Raw genomic sequence first — 25,258 nt, 5'->3', positions numbered from 1 at the left:
AGGGTTAAGAAGCTAAAGGTAACCTCGCTGGCACCTGACCAAAATGACCAATGAAGAGACAAGATACTTTCAAAAGCTGGGAGGAGGGGAAAAACAAAGGGTCTGGGGCTGTCTGTATGATGCTCTTGCCAGGGACAGAACGGGAATGGAGTCTTAGAACTTAGCAAGTAATCTAGCTAGGTATGTGTTAGTTTATGATTTCTTTAAATGGCTGAGAAAATAACTGTGCTGAATAGGATGACTATTCCTGTCTGTGTGTCTTTTTTGTAACTTAAGGTTTTGCCTAGAGGGATTCTCTATGTTTTGAATCTAATTACCCTGTAATGTATCTACCATCCTGATTTTACAGAGGTGATTCTTTTTTTTTCTTCTATTAAAAGTCTTCTTGTAAGGAAACTGAATGCTTTTTCATTGTTCTAAGATCCAAGGGTTTGGGTCTGTGGTCACCTATGCAAATTGGTGAGGATTTTTACCAAACCTTGCCCAGGAAGTGGGGTGCAAGGGTTGGGAGGATTTTTGGGGGACAGACGTGTCCAAACTACGTTTTCTCAGGAACCCAGATAAAGTTTGGTGGTGGCAGTGGAAGTCCCGGGGCAAAGGGTAAAATAATTTGTACCTTGGGGAAGTTTTAACCTAATCTGGTAAAAGTAATCTTAGGAGGTTTTCATGCAGGTCCCCACATCTGTACCCTAGAGTTCAGAGTGGGGAAGGAACCTTGACAACTACTTTAATGTGTGAAATGAAGTTCCATTTCCATGAATACTCATGCATTTGACTTTGAAATCCACTTCCTTCAAACCCTCATGGTGGCTGAATAACAGGTGCTGGGGATACCATGTACTAGAGAGTGAGAGCTCAGGGAATGAATATTTTCTATACTGACCCCAATGATTTTTACCACTCCCAATATAGACTACAGACCTACAGAACAGAACCTGAGGTGCAAAGGTCAGCTTTAAACCCAGGGAGAGAAGAGCTTCTTTACTTTTTTTTGTTGACAAATGATTGACTGAGGACTGAGATGCTGCTATCTTTTCAGGTTCTGAAGAAATCCAGATGAGAGACGCTACATTTTAAGACCCACTCTAACCTGAGAAATCTCTGAAAGAAGATCAGAGGAGAAAGAATGGGTTGACATGTGTGTACTAAAGAAGAGATATGAAAATGTTATGTCAAAGCTCTTCTTTGTAGTTTAAATATTACAAACCAAATTTTCATGCCATGCCTGTATATCAAAAGTTAGCAGCAGAGTTGTTGGAATATCTACAGGAAAGAGCAGTGGTGACTTTATGACTTAATGACTTTTGCATTAGAACGTATTTCAAAAATACTCTACATACTTTTTGCAATAGGTTTCTGCTATTTTCTGACAGTTATATTAAGGGTCATGCACATAATAATGCTGCAATACTTGTTCAAGACTTTCAAGAAAGTTCTGAGAGACCAGAACCGCTGGTCAATGTTTCAGCAAAGAGTAGAGCTGAGGTGCAGGAAAGGGGAGTGTTATTGCGGTTGTAAGTCATTTATGCCAATCACCTCTCACATGAGCATGGCTGAAGTAATTTGCACACTTGACTGGATAATAGTGCAACACCAGTGTTTGCAGTATTCACCCATTGTGATAGCAATCCCTACCCTGCCCAGCTGAAGTAACTCCATTTTAGCATGTAACTTGCCAGATATCTACAGACCGTTGCATGGGGAGAGGACGAAGGTCCTGTGAGGATGAAGAGAAGCCTGTAGGATGGTTGAACTCTCTGGATTCAGACAACATTAGCCATTCAAAGCACTTCAACTTCCCTTGGAAGGGTTTTGGGAGGTCAGAGTGTATCACTGGGAGCATTTGGTAAGGGAAAGTTAACAGAGCCCGGTTCTGATTGAATTTGCACAGGTAAATCTGGAGTGATGCCATTCAAGTCAATGTTATTGAATTAAGAACTTGTGCCTAATAATGTATCTCATGTACTGCAAAGAGGCAATGGCTTAATTTGGACTCTCAGGAGTGGAGAAAATAGAAAAGTATATACAATGAGGCAATGAAACACGTTTATAAATAGCTTCAGTGCAGGACAGATAAATACAATAACAGTTTTCCCCAAGCACTTGTCATGTGTTTCTACACTTCTCATGTGTGACAGGGTAGCACTAAATGGCTATAGGAGAGTAATAGAAGGCAGATATATTAGCCCCAGGCTAAGTAGGTCCCTTTTCCCTGTGTAAGGTAACAGGGACGGTTCCAGAACAGTCAGGAACCTTCTGGAGACAATTAAGACAGGCTGATTAGAACACCTGCAGTCAATCAAGAAGCTGCTAGAATCAATTAAGGCAGGCTAATCAGGGCACTTGGGTTTTAAAAAGGAGGTCACTTCAGTTTGTGGTGTGCATGTGAGGAGCTGGGAGCAAGAGGCGCTAGGAGCTGAGAGTGAGAATGCGGACTGTGGGAGAACTGAGGTGTACAAGCATTATCAGACAACAGGAGGAAGGTCCTGTGGTGAGGATAAAGAAGGTGTTGGGAGGAGGCCATGGAGAAGTAGCCCAGGGAGTTGTAGCTGTCACACAGCTGTTCCAGGAGGCACTCTAGCCAGCTGCATTCCACAGGGCCCTGGGCTGGAACCCGGAGTAGAGGGCGGGTCCGAATTCCCCCCAAATCCTCCCATCTCCTGGTCAGACACAGGAGGAGTCAACCTGGACTGTGAATTCAGAAAAACGGCCAAGCTGAGGGCTGCCGTGAAGCTCCAAGGCGAGCAAATCCGACAATAAGCGCAAAACCCACCAAGGTAGAGCAGGAACTATGTCACACATGATACAATGGAACACACTCAGAAGTGGAGGGCCAGACAGAGTGTTTGTAGGAAAGTCACAATTGTAAAATCACACAGCGCTCAAGTAGGCTGTGGAACTCCCAGTTAGAAGATATCAATAGGGCCAAGAGTTTATCAGGATTCAAAGAGGGACTAGTTGTTTATATAGATAACCAGAAAATATAATTAGAATAGTGAGAATTGTTTCAAAAACTCTTTGAGCTCTAAGCCTTCCTGATTTGCACCACAAAATTTGTCTAATTAGTGGATGCAGGTTATTTCAAAGCTGCCTATTTAGAGTGTCTTCCACTTCCTCTGAAGTACCTGGAACTGGCCACTGAATACTACGCCAGATGGACTGTGGATCTGATCCACTCTGGCAATGCCTTTCTTTCTATTTGATTTGTAAATCCAAAACTATGTTTTTTCTGATCTTCCTTGAGCTTCTGAGAGTCTCTAGACTTGCACTAAGAGCAGAAAGATGTCTCATTAAATATCATCTAGTCTCGTGTACTTTTTTCTTTTAGGAAGGAAAGTTCAGAACTCTTCGGACCTGCCCAGTACATTATGTCAGCTGTCAATGACACTAAATTCAACTCTGCATGTTCCTTCTCTCTGGGATACCTGGTCAAGAAGATGTCCATCTCTGGATCACTATCCCCTTCTGCTTAATGTATGTTATTTCCATAGTAGGAAATTCAATCATTCTGTTCATTATAAAAACAGATCCAAGCCTCCACGAGCCCATGTATATTTTCCTTTCCATGTTGGCCATTACAGACTTTGCCTTATTGATATGCACCATGCCGACAACACTGGGTTTATTCTTGCTTAACTCTAGAGAGATCAGCCTCAATGCCTGTTTTGCCCAGTTGTTCTTCATCCACTTGCTTAAATGCATTGAATCCTCCGTGCTCTTGCTGATGGCCTTTGACCACTTCATCGTGATTTGTAACCCAGTGAGATATGCTTCCATCTTAACCCTTCCAAGAATAGTCAAGATGGGACTGGTGAGTGTGCTAAGAGGGGTGGCTGTAATACTCCCACTCCCTATTCTCCTTCAACGGTTGCAATATTGTCGATCCAATGTCCTCTCCCATTGCAAATGCTTAAACCAGGATGTAATGAAGATGGCTTGTTCGGATATCAGAGTAAACAGCATCTATGGCTTGGCTGTTACACTCTTGATGGTGGGGCTGGACTCACTGCTCATCTTTCTCTCTTATGTGATGATCCTCGCAGCAGTGCTGAGCATCATGTCCCATGCGGAGTGTCTTAGGGCCCTGAACACCTACATCTCCCACCTCTGCGCCATCCTGCTCTTCTACACGCCAATGACCGGCCTCTCTTTGATACATAGATTTGGTGAGAGCTCTTCTCCCTTGCTTCAGATTCCCCTGAGCTATATCTACCTTCTCCTCCCCCCCCTGATGAACCCAATAGTGTACAGTATGAAAAGCAAACACCTTCGTGCAAGGATAATCAGGGTGTTCTTCAAGTGAAAAGTCAGTTCAACATTTGGCTCCAGCGCTGATGACATGGGAGACGAAAAATATGGGCCACCTATTCCATCCTGGACCCTTAAATCTGAGACAACATGAGCTACTTATCCAAAATAAATATTAAGTGAGCACTGTACACTTTGTATTCTGTGTCATAATTCAAATCAATATTTTTGAAAATGGAGAAAAAATGCAAAATATTTAATAAATGATAGTCTATTATTGTTTAGCAGTGCAATTAATTGTGAAATTAATCACAATTCTTTTTAATCAAATGATTAAATCAATTGGAGAAAGCATGTGGGCCAGCGCGGCACTGTTTCCTGCCCCCCACCACCACCAGCAGGATTCCCGGACCATGTGGCACAACCTGCCCGCCCACCCCAGCACCAGCAGTGGTCCCAGGCCATCCCCCTTCAGCACATGCGGTGCCCCCAGTCCACCACCCCTAGGGCAACCACAGCCCTCTGCCCAAATTTTACTTTGGGGTCACGGGCCATGAGTTTTTGTTTATTGCGCGAGATCTGTCCATGACTTTTACAAAAATACCATGACTAAAACATAGCCTTGCTGATGGCTCATAAGCAAAGACAATGGACCATGGAAGAGCTTAGCTGTCCTGTGAATGTTTTAGCCAGCCTATCAGTAATGGATGCTATGACTCAGCAGGGCATGCAAGGACATGGGAACAGATCCCATGACACTGAACTCCATTTTGGTACTTGTATTTTTCCACACACTGGGCTGGGAACTTGTCTTGAAACAAAGGGTCCCCGCTCTGTGGGAAAACTATGTAAGGGGGAGAGTGACATCATTTCTTGGACTCACTCCCCACACAAGCGACCTCCTTCAAACACTTGAGGAAGAAAGGCTGACCTGGTGGAAATGATGGACCCAGGCTAAAAGGATTTCTAGCCTGCACATGGAAACTTGGTGAACTGCTTGTATCACCAGTCAGGGTGAGAAATTGATAATTTATATCCAATCGATCTAGTATGTTAGGCTTAGTTAGCATTTTTAATTATTTGACAGGTAATCTGCTTTGATCTGTTTGCTATCACTTATAATCATTTAAAATCCATCCTTTTGTAGTTAATTTTTTTTTTTTTTGCTTTATCTTTACCAGCATGATTTGAGCAATGTGTCTGGCAAAAATCTCAGCTCTATGTCCAAATGCTGTTGCATATCATTCCCACATCAATGGAAAAGTGATCTTTATTAATGAGCTTACACTGTACAGGCACCTATGCAGTGCAAGAGGGTATAATTTTGGGTTTAGACTCCAGCAAGGTTGAAAGGCGGGGGATCTTGGAAATTGGCTGTTGTCTCCTGCCTGACTTTGAGTGGCTTAGGTAAAGCACTCAGGGAGCTCATTTGAGTATGTGGCCTCACCTGCTGTCCTGCTGGGTGATAACAGAGATTGCAGAAGCTGGCCGTGTTACCAAGAAAGCAGTGTTAGATTGGCCAGACAAGTTGGAGGGTTAAGGTGCCCAGTGGTTCCCATTGCTCCCAGATTACATTCTCGGGGTGACAATCTGTCACAGCAGTCTGTGTTACTCATCTTCCTGGGTTCATCAGTAATCTCCATGGACTCCAGGGAGATCACCGATGAACCCAGGAAGATGAGTAACACATACTGCCTCCCCACTCACACTGGAAAATGCATGGTGCATAATAATAAGGAAAAATTCCCTGGGCAAACCCTACAACTGGCGGCCAGCACCACAGCTGCACCAGGGCAGACTTAGCCCGTCCAGGCCAATTATATCTGGAAACCATGGTTCCCAACATTCTATGAGCTTTTTTTGACTTCTGCTGCACACTGAGTGGATTTTTACAGAGAAGTATCCACAGTGACTCCATGATCTCTTTCCTGAGTGGTAACAGCTAATTTGGAAAGATCATTTCACAGGTATAATTGGGATTATGTTTTCCAATGCTCATTACTTTGCATTTATCTGCGCTGAATTTCATCTGCCATTTTGTTGTCCAATCACCGAGTTTTGTGGTATCCCTTTGTAACTCTTCGCAGTTTGTTCTAAAACCTCTCTGATGCGTTGTCAATCCTGGGTACAGTCTAGGAACTGGTGGAACTGCTGAGGCCCTTAACACTTCAGCTGGGCTGGCCTCTCTCACACGGCTCTGCTGGTGACAGAGTCAGACTCTCCAGGCCCTGTTATCACCCAACATGACAGCCGATGGCACCACAAGCCCAGCTGAGCTACCAGAATGCTTTACCTAAGCCACTGAAGGACAAATAGGAGACAATAGCCAATTTCCCAGCTCCTCAGCCTTACACCCTTTCCGGAGAATAAGCCCACAGTTATACCATCTTGTACTGCACAGGGATCTGTACCATGCAAACTCATTAATATAGGGGACTTTCCCCTCAATGTGGGATATATACGGAACAGCCTTTGTTTACAAAGTTGACATTTTGGATCCCCCAGAGAAACTGGAGGTTTCTCATCTCCCTTTCACTTGTAACATGAACAAAGCTTTCACTGACTGAGTCTATGGTTGCACTCTGGGTATGGAATGGTCTAAACCTCCCAACAAGTCCATGGCTGGGTTCTTGTGCCCATTAGTTACGCTAACCAGACTTCCCATCTCTGTACAGACCCCTGCACCCTGTACAATGCTCCTTAGGCATATCCTGTGGGCAGTGGCTACTGTGGCAGGCCCTGGTAGAACATCTCCAATGAATCTGCGCTACCACCGCCCTGGAGAGCTTCCTAGAGCAGTTGCGGAGGCACAGAGATCATGGGTAGGCCGATCTGGAAGTGGATCACTGAGATCTGTGCATAACTTTGGATCCTGGGTCCCTCTTTTCGTTCCTCAGGGAGAAGGGAAGGGACCTTTCCTATTTGAACGATCTGAGGGATATTTCCATGTCGGGAGCCTTGTGGAATTTCCTTTCCCTGGCCTGCACCCTGGGTTTGTAATGTAGGAAAGGGGGCTGCGGAGGACGAATCTGTTGCTACATTATTATTATTATTATTATTAATTATTATTAAGTATTTATTTTATTTTATTATTTCATTATAATTTATTTTATTTCATGTCAGCAGGATCATATCTGTGATAGCATCATTGTTAACACGCAGCCACCCCCAAGGTATCCATACGACAAATCAGAAACATACAAACTGTGATGAAAAGCCTGTATTCCAGGAATAGATTCTCTCACAGGGCTGGCACTGCAGTCCAGTTGGGTAGGATCAACACGCATCCCCTGTGATTTGGCCTCCTGCAGTTTTCCATTTGCCGTGACGGGGGTTAAAGCTGGTGCACACGAAGCCAAGCAGCTGAGGTTCCCTGATGGCCAAGTGGACCTCAAGGGAATGTGCAGGCATGCTTCATAAAGGCAGCTGCCTCTCTCTTTGAACAGAGACTGCCCGCTGCCCATGCAATCTCTTCTATGACTCCTTGTCCTTTAGGGTGAAGACCTCTGGTGTCAGCGGCTCCCCTCCTAGCAGGAATTGGGTACGTTGGAAGGTTTCAGTATCTTTAAAATGCGAAGTGAAGGGGAAAGGCTGCAAGCTGTTTCCATTTGTGGATATTCTGTGCAGTAGCAGAGGACTCAGCTGGGCTCTGGGGGTGACTCGGTGACAGGTCTGAAGGGGAAAGACAGCGCTAGGTAGCTTGGGAACCCCACCGCTACATCTGTCCATGGACCTCAGTGGGTTGTTCAAGCTACACAGAAATCTGAGATTCAAAATGAGCTCGGAGTGTTAAAACCCCAAAAACCTGAGTCAGGACTTCTCAAGGGGTCCCATTTATAGAGGTGCTGTGTGCTCTGGGCCCGATCCTGCTAGGGGCTGAGCGCGAGGAGACCACACAGAATATCAGTGACTACTTCCCCAGTTGCCTCAGGTTTATTTGCTGCTGGAAATTTAAGCAGCAAATGCATTTTCAAAAGATTTATTCTCCAGGTTAATTGTGAACACAGGAATTCAGAGCTGATTGCTCTGCGGTGAAAGCTCTGATGAGGAATATTTCTATTTCCTGACTAGCTGAGGGCGCTAGAATCTCTCTCATGTAGATAACCCTCAGAGTTACCGGGATACTGGCATCTCTTCCGGCTCTCTGATCTCTGAGTGCCACATGTCAGGCCTCATACCCTGCCTTCTCATGGGATCGCATTCCACAATACTCCCACCCTCAGACTGGACCCTGTGGCACAGCACACTGAGGGTTGACTGGGCTTGCCCTGCAGGTCCGAATGGTTCAGCACCTGTGGTTCTTCCCTCTGGGAGGCCGTGAGTAGTGATGAGATGAGTGACCAGCCAGCCTTCTTCAACCAAAGTGCTGTTTAATGTGAACTGTAGGAATAAAGCATAACATGGGAAAATAAGAGGATTTTCAAAAACCAGTCTGTACGCGTCTGACCCCAAATCCTACCACTCTAACAGGGAACCAGGCAGGCTGAGGGTCTTCAAACTTCCCCAGTGGTCTCTGTGCCTGTCATTCTGAAAAATTTCTCACCAACACTTGCCCCACCTCTCTACAGACTTCCAGCACTGACAAAACAAGCTGGGTAACGTGGCTGGAGCCCGGAAATAGGCTCTTCCCAGCCTGTAGCTCCAGTGTTGTCTCTCAACCTCCCTGAAGTGCTCGCTGAGAAATGGCTTTTCTTCAGCTGTTGCTTCCCTTCCTTCGTGTTTTGCAGCACCCTGCTATTACATTAAGAAGAGCCATACTGGTTTCACTCAGTATTGCCATAGCATAAACACCCCAGTAGTTAACCCAAGATAGCGATAAGCAAACATCCCCAGAACTAGGTTTAACCTAGGCATTAATTATGACATCTCAGCTCCACGCCTGTGCCAATGCCATTTACAGGTGCTATCGATTTTAGGAATACAGGACACTCAGAGACAGAGAGAAGGAGAGAGAGAGAGAACGAGAGCAACAGACTACTTTCCTCTGTGAAATGAAGTTCTGTTTCCATGAATACTCACACATTTGACTTGGAACTCCACTTTCTACAAACCCTCATCGTGCCTGAATAACAGCTCCTGGGGGTACCATGTACCAGGGAGTGAGAGCTCAGGGAATAAAAAAATGTTATACTGATCCCAATGCCTGTTACCACTCCGGATACAGGCTGCAGACTGAGAGAACAGAACCTGTGGGAAACCAGTCAGCTATTAACTGACAGAGGACAGAGGAGCTACAATACTCCACGTACTGTTTGCAGTGGGTTTGTGCTCTTAACCCTTTGTACAGTGAACAGTTGTACGATTCCATCACCTGGTAACTGATCAGTAGCTGTTTCTAACACTTATGTTCAGGGTCAAGAACACAATCCCTCTGCAATACCTGTGCAAGACTTTCCAAAAAGTCATGAGACAAAAGAGCCGCTGGTCTGTGTTTCAGCAGAGTAGAGCTGAGGTGCAGGAAAGGAGAGCGTAATAGTGGTTATATGGAATATATGCCCATGACCTCTTACATGACCATGGCTGAAGAAACTTGCAAATTCAGCCGGATATTAGTGCAAAGCTACTGTTTTCACCATTCACCCATATGTGACACTAACCCCACACCCACCCAACTGAAGTAAATGTCTATGTTAGCTTGTAACTTGCCAAATATCTACAGACCGTTGCATGGGGAGAGGATGCAGGTCCTGTGAGGATGAAGAGAAAGCTGAAGGATTACTGAACTCTCTGGATTCAGTCAACATATGCCAGGCAAAGCACTTCAGCTCCTCTTGTATCAATCTGGGGGGGTCAGAGCGTATCACCGGGAGAATTTTGTAAGGGAAAGTTAACAGAGCCTACTTATGATTGAATTTATACAGGTACATCTGGAGTGATGCCGTTCAAGGCAATGTTATTGAATTAAGAACTGGTGCCTAAGAATGGATCTCACGTACTGCAAAGTGGCTGTGGCTTAATTTGGACTCTCAGGAGTGGAGAAAATAAAAAAGGATATATCATGAGGCAATGAAACACATTTATAAATAGCTTCAGTGCAGGACAGATAAGTACAATGACAGTTTAACCCATGCACTTGCCATGTGTTTACACACATCTCATGATACAATGGGCCACACTCAGAAGTGTAGGGCCAGAAAGATTGTCTGTGGAAAAGCCACAATTGTAAAATCACACAGCGCTCAAGTAGGCTGTGGAACTCCTAGCCACCAGACATCAATGGGGCCAAGACTTGAGCAGGATTCAAAGAGGGACTGGATGTTTATATAGAGTAATTAGAGTAATGAGGATTGTTTCAAAATTTTTTGGATAGGCTCTAAACCTTCCTTATTTACACTGCACTATTTGTCTAATTAGTGAGTGTGAGTTATTTCAAACCTGCCTATTGCAGGGTGTCTTCCACTTCCTCTGAAGCATCTGGAACTGGCCACTGGATATTAGGCTAAATGGGCAATGGGTCTGATCCACTCTGGCAATGCCTATCTTCCTATTTGTTGTGTAATTCCAAGACTCTATTTTGGTGATCTTCCTTGTACTCCTGGGAGTCTCTAGACTTCACTGAGAGCAGAAAGATATCTCATTAAATCTTATCTAGTCTCCTGTCCTTTTTCCTTTTAGGAAGGAAAGTTCAGAACTCCTCGGACCTGCCCAGTACATTATGTTAGCTGTCAATGACACCAAATTCAATGCTGCAGTGTTCCTTCTCACCGGCATACCAGGGCTGGAAGACTTCCATCTCTGGATCTCTATCCCCTTCTGCTTAATGTATGTTATTTCCATAGTAGGAAATTCAGTCATTCTGTTCATTATAAAAACAGATCCAAGCCTCCACGAGCCCATGTACATTTTCCTTTCCATGTTGGCCGTCACAGACCTTGGCTTATCGATATCCACCATGCCGACGACACTGGGTATAGTCTTGTTTAACTCTCGAGAGATCAGCCTCAATGCCTGTTTTGCCCAGTTGTTCTTCATCCACTTGTTTGAATGCATTGAATCCTCCGTGCTCTTGCTGATGGCCTTTGACCGCTTCATCGCGATCCGTGACCCGCTGAGATATGCTTCCATCTTAACCCTGCCAAGAATAGGCAAGATGGGACAGGTGTGTGTGCTAAGAGGGGTGGCTGTAATACTCCCACTCCCTATTCTCCTTCAACGGTTGCAATATTGTCGATCCAACGTCCTCTCCCATTGCTATTGCATAAACCAGGACGTCATGATGATGGCTTGTTCGGATATCAGAGTGAACAGCATCTATGGCTTGTCTGTTGCACTCTTGACGGTGGGTCTGGACTCGCTGCTCGTCTTTCTGTCTTATGTGATGATCCTCGCAGCAGTGCTGAGCATCACATCCCACGCGGAATGTCTTAGGGCCCTGAACACCTGCGTCTCCCACCTCTGCGCTGTCCTGCTCTTCTACACGCCAATGATCGGCCTGTCTGTGGTACACAGATTCAGCGAGGGCTCTTCTCCCCTGCTTCAGATTCTCCTGGGCTATATCTACCTTCTCCTCCCACCCCTGATGAACCCAATTGTGTACAGCGTGAAAAGCAAACACCTTCGTGCGAGGATAATCAGGGTGTTCGTCAAGTGAAGTGTCACTTCATCATCCGGTTCCAGCGCTGTTGACATGGGAGATGAAAAATACAGGCCACCTATTGCATCCTGGACCCTTAAATCTAGAATGACCTGAACTACTGATCTCCACTATGCAGAGACAGGTTCAGACGGGGTCTAAGGACTGAAGCAACTGGAGAGCGGTTGATGAGGGAGGACAGTGCACAAGGTGAAGGAGACCAAGTCAGGCAGCAGCATTTGAAAAGTGACTTTGTTCTTGCATAGCCAGGGGAATGGTGGGATGTTGCCCCATAAAGAGCCGTGTCGATGGCTGCTCCAACCTCAGAATTCTTATTGATACAGTCAATAAAGAGAAGGGATGTGGATGTTGTTTCCTATTACACCCGGCCTTTCCCTGTCCCGTCTGTATTTAAACATTCACAGGCCATGAAAAACAATGCAGAGGTGTTCTGCTGTCACAGTCCTGGCTCTTCCCGAAAGATCTGCATGCTGTGTGATCTAGGGGGGCTGCACCAGCTGTGGACAGGGGCTGTTCCAGGGGCACCCTTCCCCACGACCTCAGCCAGGTGCTTGTGACTGAGTCACGTCGGAGACATGATTAAAGCAGGAGCCGCCGGAGAAGCCATTCAGGCAAAGCCCCTAAGACCATTAATAGCTCTGCACACAGCACACCTCTGAGCGCACTCCGCACGGGGGCAGGGCAGAGCTTGCTGTGTGAGTGAGGGCCTGACACACAGGAGTCCGGGCAAGAGACTCAGGCCCAGGTTTCCTCCTCCTCCTCCCCCCATTTGTGCTTCCCCAGCAATGAAAAAGAGCGGAAACGGTCCTCATCTCCCCAACAGAGTCACAGCTGGCTCCTAGCCCAGCCCAGCCCATTCACTGTACGGTGACCACCTCTTCAAAATGAAAAAAGGGACAGAGGCAGGATCCCCACTCCTTCTGTGATGCTGCCCTGCCCCTCTTCTTCCCCTGTGTGGCCCCACCCTCTGCTCCTCCTCTTCCCTCAACACTCCTCCCATTCTCCAGGCCAGAAGCTAAAGCCAGGTTGTGGTAAAAGGTGTCTGAGGAGCTAGAGCCACTGTCAGGAGCCCCGATCCTCCACCTGCACTTGATAGAGCGCTGTGGGGCCCAAGGGAAGCCCCCAGCCTGTGTTCCTGCCCCCCAAGATGCACTCCAGAGAAGAGGGAGAATCTGGAGCTCCCCACACCAGCCTTGGCTCCCGGGATAGCTCTTACCACAGCCTGGCAGGTGGCCTGGCTGTGGGGGAGGGGGGTGGAGCATCAGGGGAAGTGGAGGAGTAGGGGGAATGGCCTGGTTGGAAGAGATGGGACCGGGAGCGGTGCCTCTGCAGAAAGGGAACAGGGGTTGCAGCAAGCCTGAACCTATGCTCACCCCAAAAAGAAGTTTTGTGGGGGGCTCCTGCAAAAGCAGAAGAATGGGGCTGGAGGGTAGGAGATCTTGTGTTATAGAGAAGACTGAATTAATGCGACCCCACAAAGGGGGCTCTTGTTTTAAGTACTCCGGGCTGAGAGTAAATTATTGCACGGACCTTAGAGGGAAGGGCAGGGTGTCTGCAGGGCTGCCTCAGGCCACTAGGGGGCACTCTGGTGTGGCTCCCATCCCCAAGGACTTAGCAAGAGTGAGCTATGCACTTGAAAGCTGTTACCAGTGGGCAGAGTTTAGCTCAGCCCCTAGGCTGCTCTAAACCCCCCTGATGCAGGGAGGAGAACAGGCCAGCAAATCAAACCCCTCTAAGTGGCTCCTTGCCGTCCCTGCTCTCTATGGCGAAGGCAGGAGCTCTGCTGGTGTAGCAGAGAATCCAGCCGGGCCTGTCACCGCTCAGATGGCTGGAAGGCTGGTCCTGTTGTCTGGGCACGGCTCTGCAACTCCAGTCAGCTGGGTTTGATTCCTTTGCCACGTGTGACTGTAGGCAAGCCCTGGGCTGTCTCTGACCCCCTGCACAGGTGGATAATAGCCCGGCCCTCCCTCACAGTGGTGGTGTGAGGATAAATACATTCAAGGTGCTCAGATACTCTGAGACCCTAAGATCAGCGCTGTGTCAGGGTTCCACAGAGCAACATTTGTCTATAAAAGGCCTCTTACCACAGCCTCCAGTGACAACTGGCTTCTGGGAAGCCCCGTAACTCCAGCACTTGGGTGTCTGTGGCAGATGTGGGGGTGCTCAGGAGAGACAGTGAGGGGTAGGTAGTGGATTTCTGAGGGGAATTTTGGCTAGTCACGATAAAGTCAAGCCTTTCAGCACAGTCACCAGACCGGTGTTTGCAGCCATTGAGGCAGAATGGGTCTAACTTCCAAACAATGGAGCAGCAGCCATGGGCTCCTCATCTTAGACTGTCTCGTTGGGCGAAAGCAGTCTCAGGGCAAAGGTCAGCTTCACACCTTCTCCCAGTAACATGGACATGGCTGAGCACTACGGTGGCTGGTCCCAGGCTCACACAGGTTTCAGCAAAGGCTGCTTCCAAAAGAAAGGGGCAAACAGATGGGAAGATGCTGTCAGGGAAACAGGGAAACTAGGCTGGGTTCGAAGCAGGGGCGTCATCATGGGTGGGCCTGGGTGGGCTGTGGCCCACCTGTTTAGCATCCAGGCCCACCCAAATCGGGGCAAAGCCTCCCAATCCACTGGCTGGGACTCCCGACTGCAGCTCGGTGTCCAGCTGTGTCCCTCTCCTGCCAGTCTCATGCGATGATGCCCTAGTCACCCAGCCCAAATGAGGTGTGCCTTGTGGGTGCCGGTCTGGGCCAATAGCATATTAGCAACTGGGTCTGGGCCAATGGAGCAGCCCCAGTCAGCTCCACCTACCCAGCACTCCTGTGGATAAGCAGGGTCCGAGCATGGGTGCTTGTTCTACTCCCTCCACCTGGCTCTCCTCACGGGGAGTGGGTCGGAGCATGGGAAGAGCGCAGGGGGGTAGTGGGAGAAGCCCCACCTGGACCCACTGGCAGGCAGGATCGCTGGACAGGGGAAGTGGGTCACTCCCATTCCTCCCAACCCTGCTCCCCTGCAGGAGTGCTGCGTAGGGGAAGTGGGACAATTCCCCCTGCCCTGACCCCACTAATCCACAGGAACACCGGGAGCAGCAAGCCCCCATACCCCAAAGCCACTGTCTGGAAGGAGCGGGGCTGCAGAAGGGGTGGGGAGGGACCCCCAGTTGTCCTGGGCCAGCCAGGGCCCCACAAATCCTAATCTGACTCTGTGGGGGGATACAGGCCCCCTGTCATTGCCTGCCCACCTGAAAGGTGGGCCCACCCAGTTTTTCTGTTCTAGCTACACCACTGGTCCCAAGAAATCCTTGGGAAAGCCTGAGTAACTTAGCTAGTAGTGATACATGAGATAGATGAGTGTAGATATGTGACAGCTGCCTGTTATTTTAAAATAATTTTCTCTAGTGCTTTATGTTGTCTGTTAATATAGCTACTACTTTTAAATAGGCTGGGGGTGATTGTGCAGCTCTGGTCAAAAGCACCCAAATGGAAGAAACTGAGGTGTCCAGTCAGACCTGCTTGGTGATAAAAGTTTAGCATTGATGGGGTGTTGCTCCCAGCTCAAACAGTGGGACAATTAAGAACATAAGAACGGCCAGACTGGGTTAGCCCAAGGGTCCATCTAGCCTAGTATCCTGTCTTCCTACAGTGGTCAATGCCAGGTGCCCCAGAGGGAATGAACAGAACAGTTAATCATCAAATGATCCATCTCCTGTCGCCCATTCCCAGCTTCTGGCAAACAGAGGATGGGGACACCATCACTGCCTATCCTGGCTAACAGCCATTAATGGGTGACCCCAGTTCTTGTTTTATGAGAAGTAGTAAACAACACTTCCTTATCTACTTTCTCTACACCAGCCTTGATTTTATAGACCTCAATCATATCCCCCCTTAGTCGTATCTTTTCCACGCCGAAAAGTCCCAATCTTATTAACCTCTACTCATATGGAAGCTGTTCCATACCCCTAATAATTTTTGTTGCCCTTTTCTGAACCTTTTCCAATTCCAAAATATCTTTTTTGAGATGGGGCGACCACATCTGCACTCAGTATTCAAGATGTCGGCATACTATGGATTTACATAGAGGCAACATGACATTTTCTGTCCTATTATCTATCCCTTTGTTAATTATTCCCTGCATTCTGTTTGCTTTTTTGATTGCTGCTGCACATTGAATGGATGATTTCAGAGAACTATCCACAATGACTCTGAGATCTCTTTCTTGAGTGGTAACAGCTAATTTATCCCATCATTTTATATGTATAGTTGGGATTATGCTTTCCAATGTCCATTATTTTGCATTTATCAACATTAAATTTCATCTGCCGTTTCATTGCCCAGTCACCCAGTTTTGAGAGATCCTTTTGTAGCTCTTCGCAGTCTGCCTGGCTCTTAACTATCTTTAATAATTCTGTATCATCTTCAAATTGTGCCACCTCACTGTTTACCCCTTTTTCCAGATCATTTATGAATATTGTGACAGGGTCAAACCAGATGGCTACAAGAGAGTGGTCGAAGGTAGATACATTAGTTCCAGGTTAAGCAGGTCCCTTTTCCCTGGGTAAGATAACAGGGACCATTCCAGAACACTCAAGAACTTTCTAGAACTAATTAAGGCAGGCAGGCTAATTAGGACACCTGTAGCCAATTGGGAAGCTGCTAGAACTAATTAAGGCTCATCAGGACACCTGGTTTAAAAAGGCTATCACTCCAGTTAGTAAAGTGTGTGCGTAAGGAGCTGGGAGTGAGAGGACGTACTGCTAGAGGACTGAGGAGTACAAGTGTTAACAGACATATGGAGGAAGGTCCTGTCGTGAGGACAAAGAAGGTGTTGGGAGGAGGCCATGGGGAAGTAGCCCAGGGAGTTGTAGCTGTCGCAGAGCTGTTCCAGGAGGCACTCTAGACAGCTGCATTCCACAGGGCTCTGGGCTGGAATCCAGGGTAGAGGGTGGACCCGGGTTTGCCCCAAACCTCCCAACTCCTGACCCAACACAGGAGCTTCCACCAGAGGTGAAGGTCTCTGAGCTGGTCCCTCACCCACATGGTGGATCAGCAGAAACTGTGGGGATTGTTCTTACTCTTTTTCCCTCATACTGGCCGGTGATGAGGTTATCTGAGTGAACGGCAGATTTGAGCCATGAAAGTGGCCAAACTGAGGGCTGCCATGAATCTCTGAGGCAAGCAAAACCCGCCAATAAGCGCAGGACCCACCAAGGTAGAGGAGGAACTTTGTTACAATATGTTGAATAGGATTTTCAGGCAGAAGAAAAAGAAAAGGAACATAAAAGACTTTTGGAGTTAAAAGAATTACAGATAAAAGATATGGAAACTCAGAAGAAAGCTGAAGCAGCTGCCAAACAGAGAATTTTGGAGTTCAAAGAGCAAGAAATCGAGTCAAAGAAACTACCCAGGGAACTGCCAGGCAAAGAAATGAAGAAAGAAAGAGAAAGAAAGGACCTGGGCCAGCAGCAGCAGTTTTGGTGTTTGGGAGTGGACTCAGGGCTAGAGGCAGGGGATTGTAGTGTGGGGTGGCTCTTACCTCTTGGTGGGGGGAACCCTGTCTCCCTCTGGGATGTCCCTGCAGCTCTTAGAAGGAGAGGCCAGGGGGCTCCGTGTGCTGCCCGCACCCACAGACCCCACACCCATAGCTCTTATTGGCTACAGTTCCCCTATGCGTAGGAGTTGCCGGGACCCATGGAGGTGGGTAGGGAGCCTGCCAGCCCTGCCAACCCCCATGCCCCAGTACCAGTGCCTCTGCCTTCCTCGCAGTTTGCCACCCCATCCCCTCCCCGCGAGCACCCCACGATTAATTAGCGGTATATAGCAAAAGTCATGGACAGGTTATGGGCCATTAATTTTCGTTTACTCTGCGTGACCTGTCCAAGACTTTTACTAAAAATAGTCGTGACTAAAATATAGATGGCTCATAAACAAAGACAATGGACCATGGAAGAGGTTAGCTTTCCTGTGAACATTTCAGCCAGCCTATCAGTAATGGATGCTATGACTCAACAGGGCATCCAAGGACATGGGACCACGTGATATTGAACTCCATTTTGGTACTTGTATTTTTCCACACACTGGACTGGGAACTTGTCTTGAAACAAAGGGTCCCCCCTCTGTGGAAAAACTATGTAAGGGGGAGAGTGACATCATTTCTTGGACTCACTCCCCACGCAAGCAACCTCCTTCAAACACCTGAGGAAGAAAGACTCACCTGGTGGAAATGATGGACCCAGGCTAAAGGGATTTCTAGCCTGTACATGGAAACTTGGTGAACTGCTTGTATCACCAGTCAGGGTGAGAAATTGATAATTTATATCCAATCGATCTAGTATGTTAGGCTTAGTTAGCATTTTTATTTATTTGACAGGTAATCTGCTTTGATCTATTTGCTATCACTTATAATCACTTAAAATCCATCCTTTTGCAGTTAATATTTTTTTTTTATGCTTTATCTTTACCAGCATGATTTGAGCAATGTGTCTGCCAAAAATCTCAGCTCTGTGTCCAAATGCTGTTGCATATCATTCCCACATCAATGGGAAAGTGATCTTTATTAATGAGCTTACACTATACAGGCACCTGTGCAGTGCAAGAGGGTATAATGCTGGGTTTAGACTCCAGCAAGGTTGAAAGGTGGGGGAGCTTGGAAATTGGCTGTTGTCTTCTGCCTGACTTTAACTTTCTTTTAGGTAAAGCACTCAGGCAGCTCATTTGGGTGTGTGGCCCCACCTGCTGTCCTGCTGGGTGATAACAGAGATTGCAGAGCCTGGTATGTTATTAGGAAAGCAGTGTAAGATTGGCCAGACAAGTTGGAGAGTTAAGGCGCCCAGTGGTTCCCATGGCTCCCAGACTACATGCCTCTGGTGACGATGTGTCACAGTGGTCTGTGTCACTAAGCTTCCTGCGTTCATCAATAATCTACATGGACTCCAGGGACATTACTGATGAACCCAGGCAGATGAGTATCACATACTGCCTCCTCAGTCCCCTCCACCCTGTACAACGCCCCCTTAAGCAGATCCTGTGGGCAGTGGCTACTGTGGCAGGCCCTGGTAGAACATCTCTAAGGAATCTGCGCTACCACCGGCCTGGAGAGGGTCCTAGAGCAGGTTTGCAGGCACAGAGATCATGGGTAGGCCGAGCTGGAAGTGGATGACTGAGATCTGTGCATAGCTTTGGATCCTGGGTCCCTCTTTTCATTCCTCAGGGAGAAGGGATGATCCAAGGGATATTTCCATGTCGGGAGCCTTGTGGAATCTCCCTTCCCTGGCCTGCACCTGCTTGGGCGAAATCTTGTCCTATATTATATTGTTTATTATTATTATTTTATTATTTCATTTCAGCAGGATCACAGCTGTGATAGCATCATCATTACCACGCAGCCACCCCCAATGTATCCATTTGAAAAATCTGAACCACACAAACAGTGATGGCAAGCCTGTATTCCAGGTATAGACTGTCTAGCAGGTCTTGCACTACAGTCCAATAGGGTAGCATGACTACGCATCCCCTGTGATTTGTCCTCCTGCAGTTTGCCATTGGCCGTAGTGGGGGTTAAAGCTGGTGCACACAGAGCCAAGCAGCTGAGTTTCCCTGATGGCCAAGTGGCCCCCAAGGGGTTGTTCAAGCATGTTTCATAAAGACAGATCCCCAGCATCTGAACAGATACTGTCTCCTGCCTGTGCAAACTGTCTGGTGACTCCTTGTCCCTTAGGGTGAAGACCTCTGGTGTCAGCGGCTCCCCTTCTAGTAGGAATTGGGTACGTTGGCAGGTTCCACTATCTTTAAAATGCGAAGTGAAGGGGAAAGGCTGGAAGCTGTTTCCAGTTGCAGATTTTCTGTGCAACAGCAGAGGATTCAGATGGGCTGTTGGTGTGTTTCAGTGACAGGGGCTGGAGGGCACGCAGCGCTAGGTAGCTTGGGAACCCCTCCCCTAAATGTACCCAGGCTCTATACTGGGTTCTTGAAGCTACACAGAAATCTGAGATTCAAAAAGAGCTCAGAGTGTTAAAACCCCAATGCCCTGTGCCAGGATTTCTCAAGGGGCCATATTTGTATAGGTGCTGTGTGCTCTGGGCCAGATGCTGCCAGGGGCTGAGTGCGAGGAGACCCACAGAATATCACTGACTAGTTCTCCTATCACCTAAGGTTTATTTGCTGCTGGAAATTTAATCATCAAATGCATTTTCAAAGTTTTTATTCTCCAGGTTAATTGTGAGTGCAGGAATTCAGAGCTGATTGCTCTGCGGTGAAAGGTCTGATGAGGCATATTTCTATTTCCTGTCTGGCTGAGAGCTCTAGAATCTCTCTCACGTAGATAACCCTCAGAGTTACCGGCCTACCAGCATCTATTCCCCCCTCTGATCTCCGAGTGCCACATGTCAGTCCTCGTACCCTTTCCTCTCATGGGGTGGAATCCCGCAATCCTCCCACCCTCAGACTATCCCCTGGGGTACCGCACACTGCAATTCGACTGTGCTTGCCCTGCCGGTTCGAGTGGGTTCGACACCTGTGGTTCTTCCCTTTAGGAGGATGTGAGCAGTGGTGAGATGAGTGACCAGCCAGCCTTCTTGAACCAGAATACCGTTTAATGTGAACAGTAGGAATGAAGAATAACATGGGGGGATAAGAGGGTTTTCAAACAAAAGGCTTGACTCCCAGCCCTCCCTCTCTGACAGGGACCAGGCAGGCTGAGGGGCTTGAGTCTTCCCCAGTGTTGTCTATGCCTGTCAGTCTGAAAAGTTTCTCAGCAACAGCAGCCCCACCTCTCTACAGACTCCCAGCACTAACAAAACAAACTGGGTAACCTGGCTTGAGCCTGGAAATAGGCTCTTCCCATCCTGTAGCTCCGGTGTTGTTTCTCAACCTCCCTGAAGTCCTTACTGGGAGATGTTTTTTTTTTTCTTCTGCTGTTCCTTCCCTTCCTTCTTGTTTTCCAGCAGCCTGCTATTAAATATAGAAAAGCCATACTGGTTTCAATAGCCATCTCAGTTGTTAATCCAATATAGCTATAAAAAAACATCCCCAGAACTGGGTTTAACCTACACATTATTATGGCATCTCAGCAACATGTCTGTCCCAATATCATTTTAAAGTGCTATGTATTTTAGGAATACAGGACAGAGACAGAGAAAGAGAGAGCGAGAACAATAGACTACTTTCCTGTGGGAAATGCAGTTCCATTTCCATGAATTCTCCTGCATTTGACTTTGAAAACCACTTCCTTCAAACCCTCACCATGACTAACAGCTGCTGGGGTCACTATGTACTAGAGCATGAGAGCTCAGGGAATGAATATTTTCTATACTGACCCCGATGCCTGTTACCACTCTGGATACAGGCTACAGACTGACAGAACAGAAACTGAGGAGAACCAGTCAGCTATTGACCCAGGGACAGGGGAGCTACTAGACTTTTGTTTGTTGACAAGCGACTCAATGAGGGGTGAGATGCTGTGATCTTTTCAGGTTGTGAAGAAATCCCAATGACAGACGCTCCATTTTAAGTCCCACTCTAACCTGAGAAATCATCTCTGAAAGCAGATCAAAGGGGAAATAATTGGTGGACTAAATATGTGTACTAAAGTACAGATGTGTAAATGTTATACCAAAACTTAATACAAATATTTCAAACCAAACTTTCATGACATGCATGTATATTGAAAGCTAACAGCAGAGTTGTTGGAGTCACTACAGAAAGCAGCAGTGGTCACTTTACTACTTAATGGCTTTTGCTTTAGAAAATATTTCAGAAGTACTCCACATATTGTTTGAAATGGTTTATGCTGCGAACTCTTTGTTCTGTGAACAGTTGTATGATACTGTCCCTTGGTAACTGTCCAGAAGCTGTTTCTAGCACTTACATTCAGGGTCATGCACTCAATAACTCTGCAAGACTTGTCATAAATGAACAGAACTCTTGGTCTGTGTTTCAACATAGAATACAGCTGCAGTGCAGGAAAGCGGAGTGTAATAGTGATTGTATGTAATTTAAATCCATCACCTCTCACAGGAGCATGGCAAAATAAATGTGCACACTCAGCTGGATATTAGTGCAACACCAGTGTCAGAAATATTCACCCATTTGTGATGTCAACCTCTCCTGTCATAAACATACAGCTAAGGGTAGCATAAAATCCCTCCTTTACCTGTAAGAGGTTCAGAAGCTCAAATAACCTGGTTGGCACCTGACGAAAAGGACCAATAAAGAAAGAAGATACTTTCAAATCTTGGGGCTAGGGGGAGGTTTTGTTTGTGCTCTCTTTGTTGTTCCTTCCCTGTCCGGATGGAGAGAGAGAACAAGCAGGTAAAAATCATCTCCTGTAAACATACCTGAAATGATACATCTAAAATTACTGAAATTGTAAGTAAAGACAAGGAAATGCTTTAGATTAAATTTTGTTTTAGTGTGTGAATTTTCCCTATGCTAAGAGGGAGTTTTATTCCTGTTTTGTAACTGGAAAGCAGAGTCAGAGGGGAATCCTCTGTGTTTTAAATCTCTTTATTTACCCTGTAAAGTTACCTTCCATTCTGATTTTTGCAGGTGTGATTCTTTTACTTTTTTTTTTAATTAAAATTCTTCTTTTAAGAACCTGATTGATTTTTAGTGTACTAAAAACCCAGGGCTTTGGTCTGTTCTCACTTTGTAACCAGTTGGTTAGTATATTATTCTCAAGCCTCCCCTGGAAAAGGGATGAAAGGGCTTGGGGGAATATTTTGGGGAAACAAGGACTCCAAGTGGCCCTTTTTCCTGGATTTTTGTCTAAATCACTTGGTGGTAGCAGCAATACCGGCCAAGGACAAGGAAAGGATTTGTGCCTTGGGGAAGTTTTAACCTAAGCTGGTAGAAATAATATTAGGGGGTCTTTCATGTGGATCCCCACATCTGTACCCCAGAGTTCAGAGTGGAGAGGGAACCCTGACACCTCCCACACAGAGCTGAATTAACTGTTTGTGTTAGCTTGTAACTTGTCAGATATCTATAGAACCTTGCATGGGGTGAGGACGCAGGTTATGTGAGGAGGGGATAGCTCAGTGGTTTGAGCATTGGCCTGCTAAACCCAGCATTGTGAGTTCAGTCCTTGAGGGGGAGATTTGGGGCTTGGTCCTGCTTTCAGCAGGGGGTTGGACTAGATGACCTCCTGAGGTCCATTCCAACCCTGATATTCTATGAAGAGAAGCTTGTAGGATGATTGAACTCCCTGGATTTAGTCAACGCTGGCCAGGCAAAGCGCTTCTCTTGGAGGGATTTTTGGGTGTCAGAGTGTATCACCAGGAGCATTTGGTAACAGAAAGATAATAGAGCCTGGTTCTGATTGAATTTACACATGCAAATCTGGAGTGGTGCAGTTGAAGTCAATGTTATTGAATTAAGAACCTGGCCCTAAGAATTTATCCCCAAAAACTGCAAAGAGGCAGTGGTATAACTTAAACTCTCAGGAGTGGAGAAAATAAAAAAAGATATCATGAGGCAATGAAACGTGTATAAATACCCTGAATGCAGGACACATAAATACCATTTTCACCATGCACTTGCCTGTGTTTACATACATGTCATGATAGAATGGGCTACACTCAGAAGAGGAGGGCCAGACACGGTGTCTGTGTCAAGATCACAATTATAAAATCACACAGTGCTCAAGTAGACTGCAGAACTCACAGTCACAAGATATCAAAGAGACCAAGAACTTAGCAGGATTCAAAGAGGGAATGGATGTTTATATGAGTAACCAGAATATCCAGTTAGAGTAGTGAGGATTTAAAAAAAAAAAAAAAAAAACTCTTGGAAGGGCTATAAACCTTCCTGATTTACACCATAAATATGTCTAACTAGTGTGTGTCAGGGGGAAAATTTCCCTTGGAGCAGGTTATCTCAGAGCTGCGTATTGCAGGGCTTCTTCCACCTTCCTCTGCAGCATCTGGAACTGGCTACTGGATACTGGGATAACAGGTCTGGCTGTGCCTATCTTCCTTTCAATGGTGTAAATCCAAGACTATGTTTTTGCTGATCTTCCTTGAGCTTCTGGGAGTCTCTAGACTTCACTGAGAGCAGAAAGATGTCTCATTAAATCTCATCTAGTCTCCTCTCCTTTTTCCTTTCAGGAAGTAAAGTTCAAAACTCCCTGGACCTGCCCAGTACATTATGTCAGCTGTCAATGACACCAAATTCAACTCTGTAGTGTTCTTTCTCACTGGGATACCTGGGCAGGAAGACATCCATCTCTGGATTTCTATCCCCTTCTGCTTCATGTATGCTATTTCGATAGTAGGAAATTCAGTCATTCTGTTCATTATAAAAACAGATCCAAGCCTCCGCGAGCCTATGTACATTTTCCTTTCCATGTTGGCCATCGCAGACCTTGGCTTATTGATAGCCACCATGCCGACGATACTGGGAATATACTTGTTTAACTCTAGGGAGATCAGCCTGGATGCCTGTTTTACCCAGCTGCTCTTCATCCCCTCACTTCAATGCATTGAATCCTCCGTGCTCTTGTTGATGGCCTTTGACCGCTTCATCGCGATCTGTTACCCACTGAGATATGTTTCTATCTTAACCCTGCCAAGAATAGGCAAGATGGGACTGGTGTGTGTGTTAAGAGGAGTGGCTGTAACTCTCCCACTCCCCATTCTCCTGAAACGGTTCCGATACTGTCGAGACAATGTCCTCTCCCATTCATACTGCGTGCACAATGAGGTCATGAAGATGGCTTGTTCAGATATCACAGTCAATAACATCTATGGCTTGTTTACTAAACTCTTAATGATGGGATTGGACTCGCTGCTTATCTTTCTTTCTTATGTGATGATCCTCAAAATAGTGCTAAGCATCACGTCCCACACAGAGTGCCTCAGGGCCCTGAACACCTGCGTCTCCCACCTCTGCGCCGTCCTGCTCTTCTACACACCAGCAATCGGATTGTCTGTGATACACAGATTCAGGGAGGGCTCTTCTCCCATGCCTGAGATTATCCTGGGCTACATCTCTATGCTGGTCCCACCCCTGATGAACCCCATTGTGTACAGTGTGAAAAGCAAACACCTTCGTGTGAGGATAATCAGAGTGTTCATCAAATGAAGGGTCAGTTAATCACCTGACCCCAGTGCTGGTGATATGGGAGACAAAAAAACATTGGCCACCTTTTCTATCCTTGTCAAGGTTCCTTCCCCACTCTGAACTCTAGGGTACAGATGTGGAGACCTGCATGAAAACCTCCTAAGCTTACTTTTACCAGCTTAGGTTAAAACTTCCCCAAGGTACAAATTAATTTTACCCTTTCCCCTTGGATTTCCACTGCCACCACCAAACTTTATCTGGGTTTACTGGGAAACGTAGTTTGGACACGTAGTTTCCCCCCAAAATCCTCCCAACCCTTGCACCCCACTTCCTGGGGAAGGTTTGGTAAAAATCCTCACCAATATGCATA

General features: G+C 46.6%; 2 protein-coding genes and 1 pseudogene across 2 annotated transcripts; all 3 read left to right on the top strand.

The window, feature by feature from the left end:
• Window positions 1–3,368: 3,368 nt before the first annotated feature.
• Window positions 3,369–4,303, top strand: LOC144278872 (olfactory receptor 51G2-like; annotated as a pseudogene).
• A 6,600-nt stretch (window positions 4,304–10,903) lies between these two features.
• LOC144278861 (olfactory receptor 51G2-like) lies at window positions 10,904–11,839 on the top strand. The gene has a single exon (XM_077840218.1). It carries the CDS (start codon window positions 10,904–10,906, stop codon window positions 11,837–11,839), a length of 936 nt encoding a protein of 311 aa, XP_077696344.1.
• A 12,134-nt stretch (window positions 11,840–23,973) lies between these two features.
• On the top strand, window positions 23,974–24,909 carry LOC144278851 (olfactory receptor 51G2-like). The gene has a single exon (XM_077840208.1). The coding sequence runs from the start codon at window positions 23,974–23,976 to the stop codon at window positions 24,907–24,909; it is 936 nt and encodes a 311-aa protein (XP_077696334.1).
• The last annotated feature ends 349 nt before the right edge of the window (window positions 24,910–25,258 follow it).

Source organism: Eretmochelys imbricata, chromosome 1 (assembly GCF_965152235.1).
Source record: "Eretmochelys imbricata isolate rEreImb1 chromosome 1, rEreImb1.hap1, whole genome shotgun sequence".
Classification (NCBI taxonomy): Eukaryota; Metazoa; Chordata; order Testudines; family Cheloniidae; genus Eretmochelys; species Eretmochelys imbricata.
The sequence above is the reverse complement of the archived record's forward strand: the minus strand, read 5'-3'. Positions and strand labels throughout refer to the sequence as shown.

Bases quoted from the DNA above. Each gene is read 5' to 3' on its own strand.
- LOC144278861 (XM_077840218.1), top strand. From the start codon at position 10,904: ATGTTAGCTGTCAATGACACCAAATTCAATGCTGCAGTGTTCCTTCTC.
- LOC144278851 (XM_077840208.1), top strand. From the start codon at position 23,974: ATGTCAGCTGTCAATGACACCAAATTCAACTCTGTAGTGTTCTTTCTC.